The sequence below is a fragment of the Thermothielavioides terrestris genome, chromosome 6 (genome assembly GCF_000226115.1).
Source record: "Thermothielavioides terrestris NRRL 8126 chromosome 6, complete sequence".
NCBI lineage: Eukaryota > Fungi > Ascomycota > Sordariomycetes > Sordariales > Chaetomiaceae > Thermothielavioides > Thermothielavioides terrestris.
Window position 1 is genome coordinate 1,921,772 of NC_016462.1, and position 25,157 is coordinate 1,946,928.

The window sequence follows — 25,157 nt, forward strand, 5'->3', positions numbered from 1 at the left end:
AGATAGGGCAAAGAATATAGAATAAAGGCCTTTAATAGCTAATACAATATCGTTAGTCGACATTAGTTAAATTAAAAGGCTTACTAAGAGGAGTATTTTCAATAATATCTATCGCTTTTACTAGCTAATTTAAACGCTTTATATTATAAGAAGAAATACTATTTATAGGTAGCTATACACCCTTATCTTTAAACTTAGCTAGCTCCTCTAATATATATTTAGTCTTAGGGCCTAAATTAGAGTTAAGATAAGCTACCTCCTAGTACTTCTTTATATAACCCTTTTAGTTTTATATAGCTTTAGAATAGGCCCTTCGCTTCGAGCTATATACAACTTTAGTCGCTACCTCCTTCTTTACCTTCGTCTAGGTTATAATATCTAGCTCTAACTTAACGATATCTAGCTCTAACTTAACGATATTACACTCTAACTTAATACCTAGCTCTAACTTAATAATACTTAGCTCTAATTTAATAGCGTTAGGCTTAGACTTAATACTCTACTCTAACTTAGTATAATTCGCCTTTAACTTAATAAATAGGTCGTTATCGAAGTTAGAACTGAAGCGTTCTCCTTTATCTTCTAACTCTATTTAGGGCTTAATAGAGCTCTCCTTCGACTTTAGCTAAAAAACCTTTTTCGAATATAATTAAGCTTATTTAGCTTTAGATAGAGGAATATCCTCCTTATTTATAGCTACTAGCTTCTAACTTATTAATAAGTTGAGGTATATTACCTTATTAGGACTAAACTTCGATTTATTAGCTATTATAGCTTAGAGCTTCTATAAAGTTACTAGCTTATTAGGTTTTAGACTAGAGAGCTTAGTAATTGGAACTTATACCTTTAGAGCAACTTGACTAATAAAGTAGAAGTCTAATAGCTTATAGACTTTGGTAATATAGGCCAGTTTAAAAAGCCCTTCGATAAGCTTATAGTAATTAACCTAGCGTTTTAAAAGCGAGTAGGGCTACAACCTATATTTGCTAAGCAACGTGACTTTAGTCTATTGTTAATATATATAGCCTACAACTATCGAAGTAGTATACTCTTTTACCTAGAGTTTAAAAGTAATATTAGCGATAAAATTTTGCTATATACTATAGCCGTCTTTAGCGATACTTTTAATATAGTTAAACTCTACTATTTAATAAATAGAGCTTAGGCTTACTATACTTAATATACTCTAAGAGGTTGTTAAACTTATTAAGCTTAGGCTTATTTTAGAAAGTAAAGAGGAGCTAAACAAAGGGGTAGAACAGTAGGTATAGGCGACTAGGAGCACCTATAGGGTTTAGCTATATTTAGGCTTCTCTAAAGAATTCTCAATTATAATAAGAATAATCTGAGATCAGTAGAAGAGATATAAAAAACAAGTTAAATACTTTGTATAAATGTTATTATAGGAACGACCTAACGTAGAGTAGAAGTAGTATTTCTAAAAGTTGTTATATAACATTGTTAATAAGTAATAGTATTTAATTATATACAATTGAATTTAAGTTTAAATGATTTAATTAACTTTAAAGAAAGGATAAATAAATAGAAGGGATTTTAGCTACTTTTTATATTTATTTTTAATACTAAAGATGTTAAAGATAATTATCTTCTATTATCCTAAGTAATAGGTATATTGCTTTTTCTATTAAAGGTTAGATATAGTCCTAAATAAAGGTTTTTAAGTAAAGCTATTTTAACTTTATTAACTTTATAAAATATAGCTTTATTATATAATCTCTTATCTATTATATATTGTCTATATCCTTTGTTAATGTCTATACCCTATATTTAATCCCTCTCCTTAAGACCTAATCCCCTCTATCTATCGCTTAGACCCTATAACTATATCCCTTTACATTTTCTTATCTATTATTATTTACTGACGCGCCTATTTCTTAGGGCTCCCCCTCTTAGCTTAGAGTTCTTCTACGTCCTTAATCTATTTCTTAAAAGTCTTAAACTCCTCTATCGTCGACTTCTATAGGTACTTAGATATAAAACCTTTAAAGTCTCTAAGCTCCTTCTTACCCCTTTAGATAAACTCTTTATATTCTTTATCTACTCCTATTAATATTATATTGATACTAAGGAATAAAATTAAAATATACCTAGATATAGTAAGTACTAAGTATTTAGGCTAGAGTAGTAATAGTTAGTATATACTCCTTCGCTATATCTATTGGCTAGCTAGTAGTATATTTTATAGAGGCTATAGGAATAGAGGTTACTATAATTTTTATAGTCTATATTCTATTTTCTACCTTTATTAAAAAGAAATAGCGCTATCGCTATAGTATAAATTTGTCTATTAAGGTCGAAGGTCGCTAGTTTCTTTTCGCCCTTTATCTAGACTATCTTTAACTTTAAAGGCTATTAGACAGTCTATAAAATAATTAGAAAACATTTTTATATAATTAAAAATAATTAAGGATAACTAACTAGCTTCTAAGCGAATAGCTTTTAAATATTGCTATATTTAGACTCTTTAAACTACTTTATAGTCACTATTATAAGATCTTAAAGTGCTAAGGCCGACTAACGCTCCTCTAGTATCTACTTAGAGGTCTATATCTAAAGGCTATCGTCGCTAGGGGAAGACGCTATAGTAACTACTAATCGAGGTTAAAGATTCTAATCGACAATGACTTAAAGGCGACTAAAGGCGACTATAAAAACTATTAGTAACCTATATTTAGAAACTTCTAATAGTAGGGAATTAATACTAGATATTTATAATTAAACTCGATTAAATGTAATTAAAGCTAGGAACTATATAGCTAAATTAGTCTATTGGCTAGAGGGCTTGGCAACTTAGGAAGAAAATGGGCCTAGGTGGCTAGTAGGTAGAAGGGATTTGTTTTCTATAGCGGCTAGAGAAAACTTTTGGGCGGGGGCGGGGTAGGTAGGTGGCCAGGGTCTGGTTGCACCAAATTTGCGAGGTGGTTTAGGTTTACGAAGAGTCCGAGCTCTGAGCCACTGTAGCTAAGGCTCATCGTCCCAAGTCCGAGCTCCCTCGCGGGTTCTCGTGTCAGGTCCACAACCTTATGTTCGGAAAGCCGTCCTGTGATTAGGCAGCCGCCCTAGGGCGGGTTTGCTCCCTCCAACACTCCGTGCACTAGGTACGGAGTACATAATCCGTACTGTGTAAGCTTCTCTCCGGTCAGCATGGCAAGGTTCAGGCCCCTTGGCAACAGCGGGTGCACCAACAACAGCCGCGACGAGGGCTGGGCTGTTTGATGGATGCCGTTCTGAAACCTCAACAGGCGGCTCGGCACGACTGGGCACTCGGGAAACAAGCTGGAATAATCTGGTGAAATATCCCCTATGTTGAGGTTGATTGAGCCTGGTTGCGATGAAAATATGCATTTGCGGAAAAGGTAGGCCAGGCAGTGTTGATGGAAACCAAGCTCATTCATCGTCCTGTATCTACCTCGGTCAGGCACCTAATTAAAACTTTAGCTGCCTCGCACCCATTCCCGCTGGAGTTGAGACCAACAGCACAGAATCGCCCGACTGAGTGGCACTGCCTGCGCCCCGCAGGATTTCAGACGCGCCTGCGTTCCTGCAGGGCCCTTTTTGCCAAAGCGGCTCGCACGGTGCCAACAGCTGCTGTGGCTTGCTGCCAAGAACCATTCTCTGCCCTGGGACCTCCGTCGGCAGCGAGTCGACGGACGAACCGCTACACCCAACTGACCAAACTCGGGGCACTGCCACGTTCCTTTTCTTCGTCTCATCTCTACTGCGTAGAGCAAGAAAAGCGCGCATTTCGGATGCTTCAGTTCCGGACAGTTCAGCAAAACTAGCAAGTAATTGTGATGGTATAATTAGTTCATTCACAAGGCTGCGTTTCTGGCCATCACAGTTCGCTCGGTTCGCGCTGTCCTCGATCCCGGCCCTACCTACCTGGCCCCGGCCCGATTTGACCGATTTGACCGACTCGACCGACAAGACGCTCTACGCGACCGCCTCTTGTCCCATCTCGTTCGACAAAGGGATGCGGTAGCAGCTCTCGAGCCTCGGGAACTATGATCTTCAGCACGGCCTTTGCGGCCGTCCTCACAGCTGCCGGATTTTTCATCCAGGATGCGATAGGTGAGCATGCCGAAGAGGTCGTGTTCACCCGCGACGTTCCTCGACTTACACAAGGGCTGCAGCACACTCCGTGAAGCGGAACCCGCTATCGGCCATTGCTCGCATTGAAGATGCTGTCATCAAGACGCCCTCACACCGAGTACATGCTCTTTCGTCCTTCGACGTCTCATTTGTCCTCTCCGACACCCAACAGAGGGTCCGTCTGTCGCTGGAACCGAACCACGACCTCATCAGCGAGGACGCCACAATACAATATCTCCGCGCCGATGGTACCGTACACAAGGTTGAACCTGTCAATAGGCAAGAGCACCGTGTCTTCAAGGGCGAGAGCTTCGTCCAGCGCGAAGAGGGGTCGGAATGGAAGCATGTCGGCTGGGCTCGAATCAATGTTCACCGCGATGGCGACAGACCCATCTTCGACGGCGTCTTCACCATCGACGGGAACCATCACCACGTTCAGACGAAGACGGCCTACCGTCAGACCGCCGTCACCGGGGACCCGGAGCTTGACGAGGCCGAAGACGACTACATGGTTGTCTGGCGTGATACCGACATCCGACCTTCGGACCGGGACGAGCTGAAGCGCGACTTGGCCGGCGCGGCAACATGTGGCTCAGACAACTTGCTCTACAACAGAGACGAAAACAATATCGTCTACCGAAGCCTGGACGAGGCGGTCGCGGACACGGCTTCCGGGCAGGTCAGTCCAAGGGTCATCTTTGGACGCCAGATTGATTCGACGTCCGGCAGCAACGGGGCGGGCGTCAACTTGGCAAACTCGATCGGCTCAACGGCGGGCTGCCCGAACACGAGGAAGGTCGCTCTGGTCGGCATCGCCACCGACTGCACTTACACCAAGGCGCTGGGAAGCAACCAAAACGTGACGTCAAACGTGCTCCAGTTCGTGAACGCGGCCTCGCAGCTGTACGAGAGCACGTTCAACATCTCGCTGGCCCTCCAGAACCTCACCATCAGCGAGCCCGAGTGTCCCAGCACGCCCCCGTCCTCAGCCCCCTGGAACCAACCTTGCAGTGACAGCGTGGCCATCGAAAACCGTCTCAGCCTCTTCTCACAGTGGCGCGGGCAGTGGACCGACACCAATGCCTACTGGACTCTCATGTCCACCTGCAACACCGGCCCTGCCGTCGGCCTCGCATGGCTCGGCGCCGTCTGCCAGCAAGGAGCCCAAACACGGGACAACGAGACCAGCGCGTCGGCGAACGTGGTCGTCAGGACCTCGTCCGAGTGGCTCGTCTTTGCCCACGAGACGGGCCATATTTTCGGCGCGGTCCACGACTGCACCAGCCAAACCTGCAGCGACGGCACCGTCACGCGGCAGGAGTGCTGCCCACTGTCCACCAGCACCTGCGATGCCAACTCGCAGTTCATCATGAACCCTTCGACGGGCAACGGCATCACCAAGTTCTCGCCCTGCAGCATCGGCAACATCTGCAGCTTCCTCGGCCGCAGCGCGAACCACGGCAGCTGCCTGACCAGCAACCGGGCCTTGACCACCTTCACGTCGCAGTGCGGCAACGGGATCGTCGAGGACGGCGAGGACTGCGACTGCGGCGGCGAGACCGGCTGCGCCAACAACACCTGCTGCGACCCCAAGACGTGCAAGTACACCCAGGGCAGCGTGTGCGACCCGACCAACGACGAATGCTGCACCGCCCAGTGCGGCTTCATGGCCCAGGGCACCGTCTGCCGCGCCAGCACGGGGCCGTGCGACCCGCAGGAGGTCTGCACCGGCACGTCGGCCGGCTGCCCGGCCGACCAGATCGCGCCGGACGGCCAGGCGTGCGGCAACAGCGGCGACGGGCTGGCCTGCGCCTCGGGCCGGTGCACGTCGCGCGACCAGCAGTGCCAGACCTTCATGGGCGCCAACGCGACCACGTCGTGCTCCTCCTCGGGCTGCATGCTGTCGTGCCACTCGTCCCAGCTCGGCCCGGACCAGTGCTACGTGCTCAACCAGTACTTCCTCGACGGCACCCCCTGCGAGGGCGGCGGCAAGTGCTCCAACGGCAACTGCCAGGGCAGCTCCCTGTGGCGCCAGATCCTCGACTGGATCAACGACAACAAGCAGATCTCCATCCCCATCTTCTGCGTCGTCGGCGGCCTGCTGCTGCTGTCCATCCTCTGCTGCTGCTGGAGCTGCGTCAGCCGCCTCCGCCGCCGCCGTGGCCGTGGACTCGCCTCGCGCCGCGGCCTGTCCAAGGCGTCCGCCGCCGCTGCCGCGCCCGGCGGGTGGGCCGCCGACTACTTCGGCGCGCGCCGCGCCGCGCGCGGCTCCGGCACGCCGCCCGGAATGCGCCCCGGTCCGTCGTATTCGCCTGTCCCCCCGCCGCCGGAGGGCACGCAGCAGGATATGAGGTGGGAGCCGCTGCGGTCGACCAGTTTCCGGTACGCGTGAGGAAGCAATGGGAATCAATGGACGGACGGAACGGGCCTGGGTTATTGGTATGGATGGCTATCTGTTATGTTGTTTGCTTTGGCATGACACCATTGCATAACTGGGGCGTTTTTGTGGGGGAGGGGTTCTATCTAGGTATCTCTTTGGGTAGCCGGTGGTCGTCGGTCTCCCATCAGGCGTGGGATGGAGCCGCATTCACCGCGGTTTTGGACGACAGTACAATGCTGGAATGATGATTACTGGGTTCGGTATATAAGCGTTGAGCAATGTATGGAGTTGGATCCCGTTTCGGGCTGCATCTGTTTTTCATGTCATTCGCCGTTTCGGTACGGCAGAATAAACCTGAATTTCTACACCAAGTGCCGATGTCCGTAAGTCTACTTGCTGGCATTCCACGACTCGCTCACTGTGACTCCAGTGGAGGGAGAGGCAGCTTCTTGTGAGGCACATGTCAGGCTCAAAGGCGTGTGTATACATGATGCTGGCCGGTGACAATGGAGCATCCATCCTCATGACCGTTGTTGAGTGAGGTTGGTCAGGCGCCATCGGTTTGACTGAGTACCAGCCTGCAATGCTCGCAAGCAAGGTTTGTTAAAAGCTACCCTCGATGTTCGCCCTGACACTGTTATCGACACGACGATATCAACTGCTCTCCCCCTCTCAACCAACACCCTTCTGCGGCTCTCCACCGTCCCCTGCCTGGCCCAACGAATGTTTGCCCCCACGCCCCCTCCTCGGAAGCAGAGTCTCGAGCCAGCAACAACGACAGCGTCCCCTTCCCCCCCCCCCCCCCCCCCCCCTCCTCCCTTTTTTTTTTTTTTTCTTTTTTTTTTTTCACTGCGGGCTTGGAGCGCTCAATGGGGCAATGGGCGGCCGCCCAAGGCGTATCGCGTCGTTGGCGACTCCCGGTCTCGCTGGGAAGGTTCAGACCCAGAACAGAGCCATTCTAGAGGACCACGAGGGGGGCAAGAGCCATGAGGACGATCGCGAGCAGGGACGGAAATCCATTGCGGCACGAGGAACGTAGCCTCGTCTGGTAGAAACCGAGAACAAAAAACGTATGCAGGGTATACAGCAAAGCGGTTGTGTGTCTGGCCAAGTCTGCCCGCATCATCCTCGCCGGCGACGAAGTCCCACGCCCGGCTGGGGCAATGTTGGGCTGATTGGTGAGAGCTCAGCGATCTATGGCTCCCAAAACGGCGGAGGCTGCGGTCACAGCGCGGATCTAGCTTGTTCCCAAAGCGTGAATGCCGTCGACGCGGGTATTAGGCCTAGTCCATGACATCGTCCTAGTCGTACGGCGGGGTGCCGGGTAGCCGTTGTATGTCGGAGAGAACTTTGTTGTTCGAAGAGGCTAGTTAATCACTAGCCAGTCGGGGATCGAGCGGGCCGCCTCTCCTTCTGTCAGCGGGAATGGCGGGGGTTCTGGCGGGCAGAGGTGCTGGCAGCAGTGGCGGTGTGGGCTGACTCCTCTTGGTCGAAGCCGCAGAGCATCTTTGTGAAATAAAGGCGTGCGGCCGCGACGCTCTAGATGGCTTGTTAGAATTTCTCTGCTGGTGAAACTCGTCTAGCAGGGAGAGTGAAATCACACTCACAGATCCTGTGGACTGGGCATGCATCAGAAGCAGCTCCGGGTTGTCCAAGAAGGCCATGGCCTTTTGGCGACGCTCGACCGCAGCGAAGTCCTCCTTCTCGGGACTGGTTGGAGAGGGGTAAGGAAGGAGTCAGCGATGGGACTACAAGAAGCTACGAAAAGTGTGGGCGGCCGAGGCCGAGGAAAAACCATTACTCACCGGCCATGGCCCAGGAGCAGCTTCGCCGCGGACCCCGACTCGCGGTCAGCGAGTTCAGTGAGCTCGCCGTCTGAGCCGTCGCTGGACTGGTACGGGTCTTTGCCCCGTGCCTGCCGGTCTCTCATTTCGGGCGTGAAAGTGTCATCCGTGGCGGAGGATGATGTGGAGCTCACGAAGGACTGGTTGAACTGCCGTCTTGGTGCAGGTGGCGCAAAATATCCAATGCCCAGGGACGAGCCAGAGGGGCCGCTATGCGCCATGCTTGGATATGGTAACTAACTGATGACAAAAAAGGCACTTGAAGATCCGTCTGTCGTAGGGCCTGGAGCGGGGGTCTTGCGCCGTCCTAGCCTGCGGGCGGAACGGGCTGAGCCGACTTAATAATAAGTGGGAGTCGAGCACACACCTTCAAAAGAGATGACTTCGAGCCAGGCTGGCTGTGTTTTGTGTTGGTCAACCGTTGCTGTCTTGTCAGTTGCCGCTTTGAGGTGACGTTAGGAGGAGGGAACGGAAAAGGTGGGGCTGACGACATGCATACCGCAAGTACGGAATAGAGGTTATGAGAATGGGGACCGCTATGCTGCATCTTTGCACCCAATATCATTTGAACCACTGATTAAGATTTAAAAGACCTTCGAGATACCGAGAGACCCAGAGAAGAATCAGGCCAAGGCAAAAAATCAGAGAAGCTAGCACCCTTTTACGCTCAACCTGTACCACATAGTGTGAATACAATGCCGGCCTCAATCAACTCTCCACAGCCAGCGCCTTCACCCCGACCAGCTTCGCCCCCTTCCCCTTCCCCTCCGTCGTGACAACCCAATACTCCGCCTTGACGCCCTCCCTGTTCACCCTGTACACCCGCACATCATTGCCCTGCCCGGCCTCCCTGACCGCATCAATCACCTCCTTATACAGCCCGTGCCGATCCCAGTCCACCGGGTCAAGGATCTCGATCTCCGCATTCTCCGGATCCCAGTGCTCAATCAGCCGCGCAAACTCCTCTGTGTGTTTAAATCGCCAACGTTAGCAGAGGCATCACCGGAACCCTCCCAAGTCTCAAGCCCACGTTCAAGAAAGACGGAAGAGAGAGAGAGAGAGAGAGAGAGAGATAGAGAATGAGATAGGGAGAGACAGAGACCTACCCTCATCAGGCAACCCCCGGCCCGCATCATCCTCCCACCGGATCGCAACCGGCTCAAACGGCTCGTCCGCATCGCTGACGTAGAACACGTCGCGCGCACACAGCCTCGCCAGCGGCGCCGGCACCTCCACGCCGGCCTGCGTCGTCCTGAACCCCCTGCCCTCCGCCTTCGGCGTCATATTCTCCGATCCCGTCGCTGCGGCGGAGACACTACTACTGCCCTTGGCGGGGTCCTCGTTGGCCTTGTCCAGGAAGGCGAGGTACGCCTGGTCCGCGCTGTTGTTGTTGTTGTTGTTGTTGTTGTTGTTGTCCGCGGCGGAGGAAGAAGTCATTTCTTCTTCTTCTTTCCTCAGCGGTGGGGTAGTAGTAGTATCGGTGTTGGTGCTGCCGGGGGTGGTGCTGAAGGCTCGTTTCCTCGGAGTAGTAGGAACAGTTGCGGATGTTATTGAGGCGAAATTAGAAGATGGGAGTGTTGAAATCGGCAATATTGTTGTTGTTCCTAACCGGTAAGTCGTCGTCGCCGTAGTCGTCGCGGGGCTCGATGAACACAGTGGACGGACCGACGTTTGCCGAGAGAGAGGAGGGAGGCTTTGGACTGCAAGAGCAAGCCGTGGCTGCGCTGGACGCGGGCGGAAAGAACTGGCGCGGCTTTTGCACAAGAATCGAATCGGGATGAAGTGTTGCTCTTGGGAAGTCTTTGGAGGCGGCTTCTTCAAGCATTCTCTCAACAAACTGGCTCGGCTGGAGAGTTTTGGCACCATGGTGAGTGAGTGGTCAGAGGTGCGGCCGGCGGCTGCGCGAACAATGATGTAACCTCTGTTCCGCCATTGAACATCCTGGGCGCACAGCAACTGAGCCTTGGCGGGGCATCAGGCTTCTCTTACTTGACTTGGGTCGTCGTTAAAGAGGTCCCGCCAAGACTAATTTCGGAGACTGCCGCTTACAAGTATTTACAATCGCCACGGGGTAAGCGGGCCGCGACGACTTAGAGCAACATCAACGAAGAATTGCAAGGACTCGTCGCAACAACTTCGCGAAACCTCAACCAAATCGAAAAAAAAAAAAAAAAAAAAAAAAAAAAAAAAAAAAAAAAAAAAAACAAGGGTTAACCCGCACCCTAACCTTAACCCGAATCCTAACTATTAACCCAAACCCTAACCAGCGGGGGGCTGGCGCCGCCCCCCGCACCCCCGGCGAACTAACCCTTGGCGATAGTGCAAACCCCTTGGCGGTCTTGGCGGGGTACTGACGCTGTAAAAACATTGCCGACAATTGGCCGAAATTAGTCTTGGCGGGACCTCTTTAACGTCTACCCTTGACTTGACAACCCCACTGGGAACAGGGGCAGAAACAGGTTCGGTCGCAACCGGTGTGTTAGTGCTGATGGCTAAAGAGGTCCCGCCAAGACTAATTTCCAGCCCTGGTCTTACACCGTCAGTACGCAGCCACCATCGCCACGGGGTTTGCACTATCGCCACGGGTTAGTGCGCCGGGGGTGCGGGGGGCGGCGCTAGCCCCTCGCGGTTAGGGTTAGGTTAGGGTCAGGGTTATGGTTAGGGTGCGGGTTATAGCTAGGGTCAGGTTCTTTTTTTTTTTTCTGTTTGCGATTTGGTTGAGTTTTCGTGAAGTTATTGCGACGAGTTGTTGCGAGTATTTGCGGTTTGTCTTCGTCGCTGATGCTCTAAGTCGTCGCGGCCCCACTTACCCCTTGGCGATGTGTAACAACCTGTAATTCTTAGTGTCTTGGCGGGACCTCTTTAGCCATAACCGTGTTAGTTGCCAACGGAACGATAACAACGATACAATCGCCAACGGAACAACGACGATACGATCTACCTAGGTATGTATCACGGAGCAGCAGCAGTCAATGGCAATTGGTTCATTTTCCCATTCCTCTCATGCAGCCTTCACTAAGCTGGAAATGCTAGGTAGAAAACCATAATCCCCGACCCAAAAGAGCAACGAGAACCGTGACACCATTGCCATTGTAAAACCCGAGAAAAAGAGCAAAGAACCCGAGAGCTGCCTTATGAGCTGGCGGCCAGGTCCTTCTTGAGCGTACCCTGGTACTGCTTCTTCTCCGCCGGGGTCTGGAAAGCACCGTGACCGAACTCGGACGACGTGTCGATCCATTTGAGCTCCACCTTCTCGAGCGCCTTCCTCGACGTGTGCGTGAACATCGACTTGCGGAGAGTCATGACACGCTTCTTGACACCCGGAACGGAGCCCTTGACCATGACGTAGTCGTTGTTGACCTCGCCGTAGCGAACAAAGCCACCCATGCTGCGCCAACTGTTAGCCACCATCTCGTCCCTGCTGTCGCGCCCTCGTGCTCGGCTGAAAACTTACGGAGTGATCTTCTTCTTGGTGACGTCGACCTCGGTGGCCGCATTGTCGTCCGCATCGCCCTTGCCGATGCGGTAGATCTTGTGGTTGACCGAGGTACGGTGGTGGTAACCCATCTGACCGGCACGGGCAACCGTCCACTGGACGTGGGACGGGTGCCAGGCACCGATACAGGCAACCTTGCGGAGACCCTTGTGAGTCTTGCGCGGCAGCTTCTTGGTACCCCAGCGGGCGGTAACACCGACGAAGCCGTGGCCCTTGGTGACGGCGATGACGTCGATCATCTCGTCCTTCTCGAAGATGGTGTCGATCGAGACGGGCTTCTCGAAGAGGCCGTAGCCGAAGTCGACCTTGTCGGCGACGGAGCCGCCGTTGATCTGGATCTCCATGAGGTGGGCCTTCTTCTGCTTGAGCGGCGTCTTGCGGATCTGGGTGTGCGCCAGGACGCGGACGACGGTGCAGTACTTCTTGATGCGCTCCAGCTCGCGCGTGATGGACGCGCCGTTGTTCTCCGAGTGCTTCTTGGCGTACTTGGTGAAGGCCTTCTTCTTGCTCTTGTACCAGTTCTTGTAGAACCGACGCTTGACCTCGTCGCTCAGGTGCTCCGCCCATACGGTGGTCAGGGAGCGCAGGCCGCGGGGAGTCTCGATGTACTGTGTGTGATGCAATTAGAGAACCGAACCCCCTCTTCATCCTCGGCCGGACAGCAATGACTTACGCCAACCAGACCCACAACTATCATCTACGAGAGATGTTAGCCATTGACACACGAAGAGCCAAGCGGGCTGAGTTGCGCGTACAGGTGGGGTATCAATGATTGTCACGGCCTCCACGATCTCCTTCTTGTGAGCCTTCGCACCCGGACGGTCGAGGTCGCGAACGATCGTGGTCATGCCGGCCTTGTAGCCCATGGCGGCCGTCAGGTGGACGGGCTTCTTGGGGTCGTCCTTGGGGAAGCTGTCATCGGGGCACGAGGTCAGCTTCAGGTCTTTTTTTCTGTGGATTCGGATTCCGCGCCTAGTTCGAGGGAAGGACGGGAGTTGGGGCTGTCGACTTACGACTTGACCTTGCCCCTGTGGCGGGCGGCGCGCTTCCGCGGCAGGAACGCCAGAGAGCCATGGCGAGGGGCCTCGTACTCTGCGGCCGGTCAGCATCGGCTGCGAAAACCTCAATCCCGCGATGCCCAGGAGCCATGATGCTTCATCCGGGCGAGCGCTCACACAAGGTTCGTCACCTCGCAATGGCGCTTAAAGAATTCGGCAAAGCATTAGGGGCCTACTCACTCCGGTGAGACATGGTTGCTGAAGTTCCGCGGTTGGGCGTGTTGTTTGTTGGAAAATTCCCCCAGGTCCGGCCACGGAAGGGAAGAAAACAGCTAGGAAATTTGGAGGTTTGGTTTTTTGTGTGAGATTGAGCTGGGGTGGTCCGAGCCAATAGCAGCGGAGCCCTAACACTTTTGGTGGGGTTGGAGCAATGGCTGTGAACAGCGCACGTGACAAAGCCAATCCTTGGCATTTTGTGCTTAACTGCCCCGAGTGAAACTGATGCATGACCAAAGGGAACAAGGAGCAGTCCTCGAGAAGGGGCCGCAAACACCAAACCAGTCTACGCTCCGACCAAAGATACCTAGCCAAGGTCAAACAAAGCATGAAGAATAAAAAATGCAAGACATCTCTATTCACTAATAACGATGTTTCGGAGACGCCGGGCTGGCCAAATGCGCTTCATCGTTTCCTAGCTACCTAGAAGGCGCCCGACCCCCGCCAGCCGTCACGTTACATGATTCCAACCACCCAAAGCAGCCTTTCCTCCGGATATTTTCCCGTATCTCACAGGCACATCACCGCCCATATGTCGAAACCCATGACTGACTGAGCAACAATTCCCTTGGAACGGCGAGAACCACGGAGACCTCTCATGTGCTAGAAAACAACAAACGAAAACGAATAGGAAAAGGGGAACAGAGACTAGACCGATCAAGCGGTCGGCGTTGCGGTGGGTTGCGGAAGCCAAGAAGCGCGTGGGAAAAAAAAACAAACACAGAATGCGAGATCGGGGGTATGTTGGGGTAACACGTGAGTGTGTTTGTTTAGGGGAAGATAGACAAAATCAGTTGCTCTCCGGCTTCTGGTGCAGCATGCCGTTGATGCCCGCACTTGTGGGCGTTCCGTTTTTCATCTCGCCGGCCGCAGCAGGACCCGAGCCGGTGGCAGAGCCGGGAATTATGGCACCCTTCTTGTCCTCCTCGCCGCTGTCATCGTAGTCTTCATCCACCTCCATCTTCCTGGCCGCCCTCTCCGGCTCGCTGACGACCGCGGGGTGAGCAGCAACGGGGTGCTCCATCCGCCGGTCATCGGGTCCCGAAGGGTACTCTTTCTTAAGGGGTCCTGCCTGGGGGCCGGGAGCCTCGTGCATGAGGCCCTGCATTGCGGACGGCCCCTGCTGCATGGGCGGCAGGTGGGCAGCAACCGAGTGCGACTGCGGGTGGTGGGCAGCCTCTGAGGGATGGTAGGCTTCGGCCACGTGGCGCTGCTCCTCGGCTCGTCGGGCGTCCTCCATGCGCCGCTCGTCCAGACGCCTAGCTTCCGATGAGTTTCGGCGGTATGGCTCCAGCCGAGGGGGGGTAGACGGGCGACGATGCCGGACGTCTTCCATGCGCGCGCGAGATTCCTCGGTCGAGGGCTTCTTCGCCTCCCGTTCATCTTCCCACTCGCGCATCCTCTTGGGACCCACTGAGGGCGGGCGAGTGTCATGCTCCCGGTGGAGAGCCGCATCAGCGGGCATACCGGGCTGAGGAGGAAGAGGCATGCCGGGCTCGGGGCCACTGGGGATTGCCTGTTCGACATGCGCTGGGTAGGGAGGAGGCTGGTGCTGCGGATACGCCGACTTGGGGGACGGCATGCGGTTCTCGTGCATGGGTGGGGCCCGACTCTCGGTCCTGGGGCTACCCGTGCGGTACGGCATCAAAGGGTTCGAGGCAGCTCCACTCGGGCCGGGAGCCGAGTTAGACTGGTGCAAGGGCGCGGGGATATGGCCGGCATAGGTCGGATTCCTCACTCGTGGAGGTTGGGCCGCCTGAGGTGGCTGCGGGGCCTGTTGCGCAGGCGGCTGTGGCGGGAGAGGCGTCGCATAGTGCGCTGGCGGCGGAGGGGACGGGCCCCGTCTGTGCGGCTCGGGGACCCTGTTGGCCTCCGGATACGGCCTCACCTGCTGCTGCTCCTGTTGGGGACTGGGCGGTCGTTGACCGGGGGGAGGCGGGCCACGAAAGGGCTCGCGCTCCGTCGCATAAGGGTTCCGCGGCTGCGGGGGAGGGTTGATTTCCGAAATCCTGCCTCCCCAAGAATTCGGACCAGGGCCTTGCGGTCCGCCGTTAAGCAACGACTGTGGCGGTTGCGGAGGTGCTCCGGAGCCCGACCCGGCCCACTGCGGTCCCGGGGGACCAACTGCCCCAGGGGTCTGATAAGCCTGAGGATGGACATCCGTGGGCATCGGCGCCTGGCCCGGAGGGGCGCCATTAGCTTGTCCGCTCCGGAGCAGCTGGAGCCGGGTCTTGATGTGAGGGTTCGTGGGATCCAGCTCAGCAGCACGCTGGTATGCATCGAGCGCGTCGGCGATTTGGTTGTTGCACGACTCGTACTGGCGGTCCGCGAATCAGTGACACGGTACACAAGATGCGTTCCGAAGCTGGCAACTTACAAGAGTGCCCAAGTCATACCAGACTTCTGATATCCACGGGTTGAGGCGGATGGCACGAGAGTACGCATCCAGGGCGTCGCGGTACTGATTGATCTGGTAGTAAAGGACTCCGATAGAGCACCAGAAGGTGGGATTCCGGCCGTCGCGATACACGGCTTGCTGATAAGCCTCGTACGCCTTGGGGTACTTCTGCATCTGCATGTAGCATCGACCGAGGAGATACCAGCTTTGCGCATCCGAATTGTCTGCCTCGTGTTAGATGGTTTTGCACTCTCTTTAGCAGATCGGGAGCTGCGACCCCTTGTGAGGGGAGAACGGAGTAACGCACCAGCTGCTACAGACTTCTCCAGGTATTCAATCGCTCGCTCCTGGCTATCAAAATGCTGGCTCTGGGTGTGATACAGCCAACCAAGCTGCTGGAGGACCTTGGCATGATTAGGGTCACGTTCGAGCACCCGGTGGTAGGCGGCCTTTGCGTTCTCAAACTGTGCCGTAGTCAGCGTCGGAGCGATCAATGCGGGCCATGTCTGCGTTGGTACGTACGTCCTTCTGTTGCTCGTGGACGTGGCCAATCTGGAACCAAATGTCCTCCTCAGTGAGCGGCGGCGGGGGAGAGTTGACGATGTATTTGAAGCACTAGCCAGGGTTAGTACTCCCACTCCCAGCGATGCCGAGCTCTTCGACTTACCTCCAAGGACTCGTTGTACTTCTGTTGCTGCTTGTAGATGATACCGAGCCGGAAGTAAATTTCGTGCGCCTTCTCAAAGTCTGGTTGCATCTTCATGACCTCGGCGAAGGCCTCCTCGGCGTGCTCCAACGACCCGTACCGGTCATACAGGATGCCGATTCCATACCAGAGGCGAGGCTCCTGTTGTTTGATTGCGTGAGCGTCCTGCCAGTTTTGTCGGTAAGAGGTGGGGACAGACCTTTGGGTTCGGAAGGTGGCCCAACGCCGTCTGATACGCATTGTATGCCTGCTGAAGATCGTCCATCATCAGGTAGCAATGTCCTGGGTACCAGTCAGCGAACAAGCCACGTATGAGCCCGAGGCGCAGTGATACGAACCGAGAGAGCTCCAGGCCTCTCCGTTCCTTTCATCCAGCTTCAAGATGGCATTCAGATACTCGGCGGCCTTGGCGAACTCCTCGCGGGTCCTCAGCACCGAACTCATGGCACTCATGGCAGGGATGGAGTTCGGATTCGTCCGGAGGGCGCGCTCGTACGACGCCATCGCATCATCCAAATTACCCATCTGCTCGGCAAGCCCGCCTTTGCTCAAGTGTTAGCAATCTCCCGTCGAGGTAAACGGGGGCATGGCCATGAGGGGAGAGAGGCATCAGGGACAGGCACGCAGTTACCTACCTAGTTGGATCCACACAGCCTCGTTCAGCTGCAGAAGGGTCTGGCGCGAGGAGGAAAAGGACTGCGGCGGCGGCGCGCGAGCCGGTCCCGGCGGACCGTGATGCATCTGCATCTGCATTGGGGGGGAAGGGTGGTGGTTTGCCATGATTCCGGCCATCGCTACCGTCGCCTGACCAACGTCCCCACTTCAGTAAGGCACTGCGACAATCCGACAACTTCAGCGGATGCGATTGATGCTGATCTGATCTCCCGCTCGCCCGATGATTGTTTGCGCAACAGGCAAAAGGGTCGAGTTGAAGAGAGATGGGTGGAGATGGGAACCAGGCTGCGGCACTTGTCGGCGACAGATTATCGTCGCTCAGGTTGGCGCGCAAACGGCACGAAGGTGAGGTGAACGTGGACAGAAAAAAAGTAAAGCCAAATGCGCTAGATCGCAAATTTGGCAAAGTAACGGCAGGGTCGAAGCAGATGAGCGCGACTCACGGTTCTTCTTTGGGCTTTGGGGTGTGAGTCCTGGTGCCGGCTGGGACGTGACCGGAGACTGACGTAGAGAAGGGGAGAAAGGAGGCAGGGCAGGAAAGCCGGGGAAAAGAAATCTCGGGATTGGGGAGGAGTCGGGGCTGGGTTGGTTTGGACCGGCCGTCTGAGGCACCGAGAACACCTTACCCACAATATACAGGGATCTGGCAATTGCCTTCCCGTTCATGTCTCGCAGAGCAGCCAAGTAAGCGGACGAGGGTGGGGCGAAGTCCAAGGTACGTGAAGCCGGCATGCGAGTGTTTCTTGGCTAACTAGACCGACTAAGCACTTGTGCATTTTAGGGCATTGCTGGGGTCCCAGAGGGTCCAACAAGCTCTGAAATCTCTCTGATTCGAGCCCCGCACAGGGCCCAGCGGGAGCGGCCACGTCAGGGCAGTTGTACCCGGTACGGAGCACGGATCACGACGCCGCACCCCAAGTGAGGCCCCACAACCAGCCTCTTCCAGGGGAGGGGGGGTGGCGTTTCCGGACCAAGCGGCTAGCGTACACCACCATTTCGTTTTTAGCGAGTGGGGTCTCGGCGCCTGTGGCGGCGACTTGTTCCACAGCCGGTGCCATCCCATTGCGTCCTGCCAAGACCGACAGGGGTCCGCAGTGCTTTCCCCGTGCCGGGCCCCACACGACCCAGCCGTCACCAACGCTTGCAGCGGAACCCTGCTGCTTGTCCCGGTGTCACCCCCCAAAAATGAAGTGGAGTCGATGGTGCGGTGTGAGGCGGGGGGCGGGAATCGTCTCATCGTCGGAAAATAAGAGCGACCAGGAGGTTATTGGGAGAGATTACGTACCGCGGACGGGACCAGCTGATGCATCTTCGCAGCATGCAGATACACGGTGGCTCTGATGAGATCGATTTTATCAGCATCTTCTTCCATCCTTCTCCCGCCTTCTTTTCCCTCTCCCTTTTCGTTCCGTTATTTCCCTCCATTCGCTCCCTTCTCCGGTTGTCAGGTGGGGTTGGCTGAGGAAAAAGGGGTGTGCGGCTAAATGCCTTTGGTGTGTGACTGACTGCCTGCTGTTGCCCTCTCGTAGTCCAACACCATCAAGAACATCGCAAGCGTTTCTCGATCGCAAAGACGGCAAACGACCAACTGCTTTAGTGCAAGTAACGATATACTACAACTACTCCCGAGGGCGTGCATTCGACAAATTTTGCAGGTCTGCAGAGCTCGGGCTGGTTGGCGGAGCTCTCCCGTCGCTTGAGTATCTGCGAAGGGTCATTTGGATGTTTCGCGTGTGGACGCCGCAGTACCCGAACTCGGTTCCCATCATGCAATGACCTGGAGCTCGAATTGTAAGGGAAGTTGAAACACTGTCCAGTTTCTTGAGCCCTCCAAAGCAGGCCGTCCTGTCAACGCAGCCACAGAAACGGGCGCTAAGAGCGCACCACGGCGACTCCACATCAGCACGTGGCAGGATGTTGACGAGCCAAGATGAACTCTTGACATCTTGGAACAATCCCAAATAGGCATACGACAATTAAGGAGAAAAGGAAAAGCTGGCAGATTGAGCACGGCGAAAAGAAAGGTTGTTGTCCTCGGCTCCGAGGTGGCCAACAAGCTTGTTGTTACCAGGTCCGCGCAAGTGTTCGATCCGGCAATCGCACCACTTTGCCACTCCGCTGTTTGGTGCTGTTTGACGTGCCACAGGAAGCTTTCGTCTCATCACGACTGCTAGTCCTGTGCACATAGCTAAGGTAGTGATACTGGGTAGCGCTCCGTAAGGTTCTTAGTATTCTCCGCGACTTTATCTCGTCTCCCAGCTCATGTCGTGCGAGTTCGGCCCGTGTCACGGCACAGGACCGGTTTGCCGTCGCCAAGACCATCTCCACGCCAGGGCATCAATCTAGCGCATACGCGCAGATTAATCCATCTGGGTCGTTTCCCGGCAGCATCCCGTCTGTATATGAGCGGGTCGGTGATAGGCAATGGAGCACTGCGTGCATGTAGTGTAGGCACCTTGCCTGATGGTGAGTGCACTGTGGCCGCGTCCCAATATCATGCAGCCAGCGTCGAGTTTGAGCAGGAGCACCGACCTCACAAATCTACCTCAAGGCTTCACAGTAAGCTGGGCACCGCCTCGCAGGCGAAGCCTCCCAACGATAGGATCGAAGGAAACAGATGAAAAAGAAGAGGCTTACACTGGAAAAGCAAAAGCTGAAACATGTTATACCCCGCCCCTTTGCTTACATTAGTAAGGCTGCATCTGTTCGGGTACCCGCACGCGTCATGTCCAACCGCTGGGATCCAACCACTGGTTATCGTCCGGTGTGTTAAAGAGTCAAGACCGTTTCCTCCAACGCCATTTGCGCAATCCAAAAAGGACACAGTGGCGGTCTGAGCACGGGATGGGATGGTGGGAGATACGGCAGACTGCTCATGCCCGAGACAGCGAGCCAGAGCGTCGCACTCTCACTTGCCTGCCTGGTTGTGTGTGGACTGTGTATGCGTACGATAGTGTGCTAGCGTAACTGACTACCTTACGTAGTCTACCGCTCTGTCCGAGTCAGATCAGCGTTGCCATCAATTTTGGCTTGAGATGTGCACACCGAGGGGTGGGTTGGCTTTCCGTTCCATTCATCAATCAGTTAAGTCACGCTGCTGGGCGATCTGGTCAATCGGCCCACATTACCAGAATGGAAGGGGGGTGTGCCGCCTCCTGGGCTAGGTGGGCGGGACAAAGGTTCCAGGTTGTGTGCTGCTGCAGCCTGTGCTGCAGGTCGATTTGTCTCGTCAGCTGCGCCTGAGCCATGCGCAACCGAGGCGCGTGCTGACCTTTATTTTTTTTTGCTGCGAGCTGCACCGCAATGCGAGGGATGACGAAGAAGCGGGCGGTGGGTAGGGTGTGGTTGGGTGTGGTTGGGTGTGGGCGACTCCCGCCGCATTGTTGCGCGAGCCACTGGCCCCCGAGAGATCGAGGATCCCCCCCCCCCTCTGCTGAAGTGAATTCTTCGGCTCCTCTTCTCCTCTTGTGCCTCGCAAACTGTACATACACTAGTGTAGCTCTATGGACAGGCTAGTCCTGTTGATAAAGCATCTTCGCTACGCTAGGCGAGGCCTTCCACCTGTTTCTCGGCTCGTTCTTTGCACCGACCGATGGATCCTTTGCATCTTGCTTCGACCAGCCATCACGTGAATGACCCCTGGCGCATGGGGCTTTGCCTCTCTGGTCCGAAAGGAGGCGGCTGATGGAGGCACCCCGCCAAGAGGTCTTTTCCACGCCAACGCACCCCCGAACAAGATCGGCAGTGGGCGTCGCCGGCAGCGTGGTGAAGGCCGGGAGAACAGGGATCCAACACATACGGTTGATGCTATCGGTTCTTTCTTCCCGCTCAACGGGCGACAGCAGCCACACCCCTTCCCCATCGCAGCCTTTGAGCGTTTAACCTTTGATGCTTTCTGACAGACCAACTCCAGCCGACGCACCATGGCCATGGGTCGGACGCCTGGGCGGTTTATGGACGTTACCCCAACTTCCGCGGATCGTTAGACCAGCAGAGTCAGTGCGACCTCCCCACTTGATCCTCGGCTGGAGTGTAGCCTGTTCATCAGCCAACTCATCCCCAAGCCAGGGAGATCTCTGCCTATCTAACTTAGTGTAGGTAGGTAGGCCGGGGATAATTGTGGGAATCTCCGGGAGCAGGCTGAAGACGGTATCAGGGGGTGAGCAGATTGGCTCAATGCTGTTTCCCACGGATACGATCTATCAGAGTCTGCGACATTTTCCTCTCCAAAGTTCACCAAAGTGGTTTGTCTTCACTGAGTATGAGGTACGGGGTACTCCGTGCGGATACCTTCAAACCATGGAACCTACGCAGCCCTGAAGGCAACCGCAAAGCATGCGAGTGGCAATTGCTGCCGGGCGGGGGCGTGGCAGGTGTTGTGGTAGGCATGGATGTGATTCGCGAGCAACCCGCCAAGAAGCCTTTAGAGGCGTGATCGACCGCAAAAGCAAAAGGGGGGAAAGACAAAGCTTCATACCCGCCCGCTCCGTCGGTGCCCCCCTGTCGTGACATTTGTGACAATCCTGCCGACCCTCGCAGAGTCCGGATGATTCTGCAACGAGCGTTGTAGCGAGGGCGATCTTATGGTTCGAGACTCCTTAATTCGTGTCGCCACAAACCCATCGTCGAAACATCTCGGGCCGGGTTAGTTAGCTGGTATCGACTAACGTTGCCCGCCAGGTCCGCTGGAACGAGCAACAGGGGAGGTTAGGCAGTGAGTTGGTGTTCCCGTATCACAGCAGAGTTGACCTCACACGTTAACTAGCCGCCCGTGAGCGGACCTGGGTTTGCGGCGCCATTGCGCGGAGCGTTCCCGGCTGACTGGTGAGCTGGGGATAACTCCACTGCACTAAAGCCCCCTCCGAACAAGCCAGGCCGTCGGAATCCCGTCGTTTTACCGCACAAGGTAGCGCAGCGGAAACTAGTGCAGCAAGGAGAGTACGGATTACCTGTTTTGGACCGAGGAGTGTTTGTAAGTGGAAATGTCTACTCCGGACCACGCTTTTTGGCTCACTGCCCGTAGTGCCCAACGCCTCAGTTTCGGTGCCTGGAGGAGCCATTCTGCTGAACTGAAGCGATGACTCCCCTATCCCGCCCCTTTCAACCACAGATGTACCTTATCCTGATTCTCTCGTTCTCTCTCTCTCTCTCTCTCTCTCTCTCTCTCTCTCTCTCTCTCTCTCTCTCTCTCTCTCTCCTCTCTCTGACCTTACCCTTTTGGCGCATTTTCCCCACCGTTCTTTTCAGCTCTCAGCTTGCAACTCCTTTCTATTGTTCAAGACCCACCCTTCGAGGCTTCTTTCCTCCTCGAGGGGCCGCGAAGATTGCTGGGAACCGTGGCTTGCTTGGAGGAGTAAGCTAGATCTCTAGGAGGCAGAATCAAGTGAACTCGTTCTCGTCCCGGCCGAAGGGGGAGAGGGAGGGAAGGGGGTCAGGAATGAGAAGGCGCATTTTGCCCAGCCTCGGGCATGAACGCGGCATCCAGGAGGCCGCCTCCATCACTGCCTTGCTTCCAGCACCCGGCATAGTCCGATACCGGGGAAAGCAACGCGGCCCAGTAACGCAGTAGGGGAACAAGACGAAACAAAACTTGATCAAACTACAGACAGACGCCGTCAATTATTACAGAATAACACGTTTCGTACACCAAGCAACGAAGACAACCATGGCGCTCCCACAGCCCTCTAATGAATCCTGACCCAGCAAGGGGGGTCGACATCAGTTCGTGACAGTAACTCGCCGCTCCGTAGGCAGGTACCGGTTGCGCTCCCGTTCCCAAAGGTCAAAAGCCACGCGACCCTGCAAGAACCCCCCGTCTTTGTATAACTCCAACTCCGAAGCGGAGCTTTCCCAAAAGGACTCGCCTGCTGATTAGGGACGTGATCGTAAAAAGTATGCGTTCAACCTGGCTTCGCTCCAAGAAGCTCCCCGTGCCTGGGACAACCGGAAGGGAGCAAGCGAGAAATTGCTGAAGCAGCGGAGAGATGATTCACGCTCGCACGCTCACAACTCTGCCCTCACGAGCCGTTCGAATCGGCATCCGGATTGTAGTTCGTCTCGCCCAGCAGCCCGCTGCCGCCGGCGGCTTGCGCCGTCATGGCGTTTGGTGGTGTCACCTGCGGTTGGTTCTGCACGGTGGGCCCCGTCGCCGTGGGGACAGGGGGCGCGACAGCCGGCGGCACCGGAGCGCTCTGCGCGCGGGCAGCAGCATTCGCAGTGGCGGCGTGTAGACGCTGATCAAGCGCCCTCAGCGCAAGCGCCCTCCTCCTTTCGGCCTCAGCGCGAGCACTACCCGGCGCACCGCGGTGCGAGAAGCCGTGGTGGTGATCGCCGCGCGCAGCTGAGATATCGGCTGGACTGAAGGGTACGCAGAGGCGCATGGCCACAAGCACGTTGAACACCTGGGTGGAAATGGCGGAGACGAACGGCCGCACGGGACCGGGGAAGAACTCGGCAATGGCGAAGGTTTCGCTGGCATCTCCGCGAAGAGAGCTCGGCTGAGAGGTGTCGAGGTCGGGGAAGGCGACCTTGTAGAAGCGCAGGTAGGTCCAGCTGACGAGGAACCCGTACACGGCGAGGAGGAAGGAGACGATGGTGAGCATGGGCGTAAGGCAAAGGAGCGTAACGAGGCCAATGTACAACAGCGGGAAGCGAGGAACGCGTAGCGAAAGGAGGCCCCTGAAAAGGGTCACGGTGTGCGCAGGGACGAGTTGGCTGAAAGCGACGAGAAAAGAGATTTGAAGGGGAATGGTGCCGGCGATGGGCATGAGCCTGACCGGAAATCAGCGTTAGCTGATCAACCCAAGTTCAACAAGGACACGCTCGAAAACTTGGTAGCTAAGCACTTACGTCCAGCTCTCGTTGCGCGTCAGGGCGAAAAACACAATCGTAGTGCCGAAACAAAGCAGGTTGGGAATGAGAGAGGCGATGAGGAGGAATTTGGCGAACTCCCGCGAGGACCAGGCCCGCTCCAGATAGCGGCCACCATGGTAGAGAGTGAGACCGGCAATGGATAAGGTGAAGACGTTGTTCTCGACGAGCGTTGTTGTGAGGAAGGTCCAGGGGTAGACGAGCGACAGCTGCGGCACGAGGTTGAGGTAGGGGATGACGATCTCCGAGTTGGCCGTCCACTGGCGGTAGCGGATTGCTGCGCTCAGCACCGACTGCAGCCCCAGCACAATGAGCACGATGCGCGTTACCGGCGGGATGTTTAATCGGGGCGGCATGGTGGCAGCGGGTTGAGGTTCGGTTGTCGGGTCGGCGCCTGATCTGAAGTTTGGGGACGTGATCTGGCGACTCTTCTCTCCTGTTTCGCGACGGGAGCTGCGTGGCTGGCCCCAACTTTTTTGATTGTTGCTCGGCCAAGAAGTTCACGTTATCAAGGACCCGGGGTTCTCCCGAAGGCCTTGTAGCCTGAGGTTCACGGTGTCAAGGCTGTAAACTTTAAACCTGCTGGTCCGTGCGAATGGTTCTCTCCCATTCTCCTCCGTCGAAGTTCGCCCAAGGCGCCGATGCGTTGGTGGCACAGGGCCGGCCTCACGGATGCATGTTTGGGTGCAGAGTGTCCGGATATAGTCCGAGTGGTTGTCTCGTCCCTTCTTTCGGTAACTGGTTACTCCGTAAGTGGGAGTCCAACTCCCGAGAGAGAGCAGCCATTCAAGTGTAACTGAACGCTCCTTCACCACCTACCCCGGGGCATGTCTCCCTCGGTTGTGTGGATTGAAGCCTCCCTTTCGAGGTTGCTTTGTGCGACTTGCCCTTCTTCGGCTTGTCTCCAGCCTGAGGCTCCTTCCTGTCTGTCACACAGAGAGCATGCCGAATACTCCGCGGCGTCAAGCATCGCATCTCGGTTGTATTCCCCACCAGCGTCCCTGGCGAGGCCTCCTTGCTACAGTAGGGTTGTGCTGTGCAGACTTGAGTACCCGCCATCCCGAGAGGGACCGCGGCATCGCCACAGCACCCAGGTGGTATTACGATCGCTGCTTTTAGGTTCCCTACACTACGACGTTCAGGCCCGTTGGAGATTCACAACCTGGAAGTTAATTAGCTGCGCATACAAGTAGGCAGTGTACTCCGAACAGAACAGCGTAATTCACCGGTGGTGTTTCCGTGCAACATGCTCGATTTCAGCCAATCCCTCTTTTACCCTCCGCACCGCTCCCGCTGCCACTCGCTCCCCTGAAACATGATCACCCCCAACCCGCTGATGGCTAAAGAGGTCCCGCCAAGACTAATTTCGGCCAATTGTCGGCAATGTTTTTACAACGTTTT

The 25,157-nt window shown here is 55.0% G+C and overlaps 6 protein-coding genes across 6 annotated transcripts; 1 reads left to right on the forward strand and 5 right to left on the reverse strand.

The window, feature by feature from the left end:
* Positions 1-3,895: 3,895 nt before the first annotated feature.
* On the forward strand, positions 3,896-6,597 carry THITE_2123961 (uncharacterized protein). The gene is made up of 2 exons (XM_003657797.1): positions 3,896-4,092; positions 4,155-6,597. The coding sequence occupies exons 1-2, from the start codon at positions 4,026-4,028 to the stop codon at positions 6,503-6,505; spliced, it is 2,418 nt and encodes an 805-aa protein (XP_003657845.1). The 5' UTR covers positions 3,896-4,025; the 3' UTR covers positions 6,506-6,597.
* Positions 6,598-7,825: 1,228 nt separating this feature from the next.
* THITE_2123963 (uncharacterized protein) lies at positions 7,826-8,293 on the reverse strand. Its single transcript, XM_003657798.1, has 2 exons — positions 8,101-8,293; positions 7,826-8,032 (listed from the first exon to the last, which is right to left on the reverse strand). Exons 1-2 carry the CDS (start codon positions 8,155-8,157, stop codon positions 7,910-7,912), a joined length of 180 nt encoding a protein of 59 aa, XP_003657846.1. The 5' UTR covers positions 8,158-8,293; the 3' UTR covers positions 7,826-7,909.
* A 508-nt stretch (positions 8,294-8,801) lies between these two features.
* THITE_2123965 (uncharacterized protein) lies at positions 8,802-10,348 on the reverse strand. Its single transcript, XM_003657799.1, has 2 exons — positions 9,444-10,348; positions 8,802-9,302 (listed from the first exon to the last, which is right to left on the reverse strand). The coding sequence occupies exons 1-2, from the start codon at positions 9,772-9,774 to the stop codon at positions 9,046-9,048; spliced, it is 588 nt and encodes a 195-aa protein (XP_003657847.1). The 5' UTR covers positions 9,775-10,348; the 3' UTR covers positions 8,802-9,045.
* A 1,027-nt stretch (positions 10,349-11,375) lies between these two features.
* On the reverse strand, positions 11,376-13,600 carry THITE_2123969 (60S ribosomal protein L3). The gene is made up of 6 exons (XM_003657800.1): positions 13,072-13,600; positions 12,847-12,925; positions 12,589-12,745; positions 12,507-12,530; positions 11,792-12,441; positions 11,376-11,725 (listed from the first exon to the last, which is right to left on the reverse strand). Exons 1-6 carry the CDS (start codon positions 13,082-13,084, stop codon positions 11,470-11,472), a joined length of 1,179 nt encoding a protein of 392 aa, XP_003657848.1. The 5' UTR covers positions 13,085-13,600; the 3' UTR covers positions 11,376-11,469.
* On the reverse strand, positions 13,601-17,500 carry THITE_2123973 (uncharacterized protein). Its single transcript, XM_003657801.1, has 9 exons — positions 17,330-17,500; positions 16,847-17,015; positions 16,550-16,753; positions 16,411-16,493; positions 16,173-16,352; positions 16,028-16,120; positions 15,813-15,969; positions 15,485-15,729; positions 13,601-15,424 (listed from the first exon to the last, which is right to left on the reverse strand). Exons 2-9 carry the CDS (start codon positions 16,962-16,964, stop codon positions 13,898-13,900), a joined length of 2,607 nt encoding a protein of 868 aa, XP_003657849.1. The 5' UTR covers positions 16,965-17,015; positions 17,330-17,500; the 3' UTR covers positions 13,601-13,897.
* A 5,075-nt stretch (positions 17,501-22,575) lies between these two features.
* THITE_2123979 (uncharacterized protein) lies at positions 22,576-24,231 on the reverse strand. Its single transcript, XM_003657802.1, has 2 exons — positions 23,736-24,231; positions 22,576-23,657 (listed from the first exon to the last, which is right to left on the reverse strand). The coding sequence occupies exons 1-2, from the start codon at positions 24,110-24,112 to the stop codon at positions 22,904-22,906; spliced, it is 1,131 nt and encodes a 376-aa protein (XP_003657850.1). The 5' UTR covers positions 24,113-24,231; the 3' UTR covers positions 22,576-22,903.
* Positions 24,232-25,157: the final 926 nt, after the last annotated feature.

What these genes read in the sequence shown, in the direction of transcription:
- THITE_2123965 (XM_003657799.1), bottom strand. Translation starts at nt 9,774, where the DNA reads ATGACTTCTTCCTCCGCCGCGGACAACAACAACAACAACAACAACAAC. An exon ending in CCGGGGGTTGCCTGATGAGG is followed by an intron (nt 9,303 to 9,443) that starts GTAGGTCTCTGT and finishes TTAAACACACAG; the next exon opens with AGGAGTTTGCGCGGCTGATT.
- THITE_2123969 (XM_003657800.1), bottom strand. An exon ending in CAATCATTGATACCCCACCT is followed by an intron (nt 12,531 to 12,588) that starts GTACGCGCAACT and finishes CATCTCTCGTAG; the next exon opens with ATGATAGTTGTGGGTCTGGT. An exon ending in TAGTTGTGGGTCTGGTTGGC is followed by an intron (nt 12,442 to 12,506) that starts GTAAGTCATTGC and finishes CATCACACACAG; the next exon opens with TACATCGAGACTCCCCGCGG.
- THITE_2123979 (XM_003657802.1), bottom strand. Translation starts at nt 24,112, where the DNA reads ATGCCGCCCCGATTAAACATCCCGCCGGTAACGCGCATCGTGCTCATT. An exon ending in ACGCGCAACGAGAGCTGGAC is followed by an intron (nt 23,658 to 23,735) that starts GTAAGTGCTTAG and finishes ATTTCCGGTCAG; the next exon opens with GCTCATGCCCATCGCCGGCA.
- THITE_2123973 (XM_003657801.1), bottom strand. Translation starts at nt 16,964, where the DNA reads ATGCAGATGCAGATGCATCACGGTCCGCCGGGACCGGCTCGCGCGCCG. An exon ending in AGTACAACGAGTCCTTGGAG is followed by an intron (nt 16,121 to 16,172) that starts GTAAGTCGAAGA and finishes AACCCTGGCTAG; the next exon opens with TGCTTCAAATACATCGTCAA. An exon ending in GGAGAAGTCTGTAGCAGCTG is followed by an intron (nt 15,730 to 15,812) that starts GTGCGTTACTCC and finishes AACACGAGGCAG; the next exon opens with ACAATTCGGATGCGCAAAGC.
- THITE_2123961 (XM_003657797.1), top strand. Translation starts at nt 4,026, where the DNA reads ATGATCTTCAGCACGGCCTTTGCGGCCGTCCTCACAGCTGCCGGATTT. An exon ending in TTTCATCCAGGATGCGATAG is followed by an intron (nt 4,093 to 4,154) that starts GTGAGCATGCCG and finishes CAAGGGCTGCAG; the next exon opens with CACACTCCGTGAAGCGGAAC.
- THITE_2123963 (XM_003657798.1), bottom strand. Translation starts at nt 8,157, where the DNA reads ATGGCCTTCTTGGACAACCCGGAGCTGCTTCTGATGCATGCCCAGTCC. An exon ending in ATGCCCAGTCCACAGGATCT is followed by an intron (nt 8,033 to 8,100) that starts GTGAGTGTGATT and finishes CAAGCCATCTAG; the next exon opens with AGCGTCGCGGCCGCACGCCT.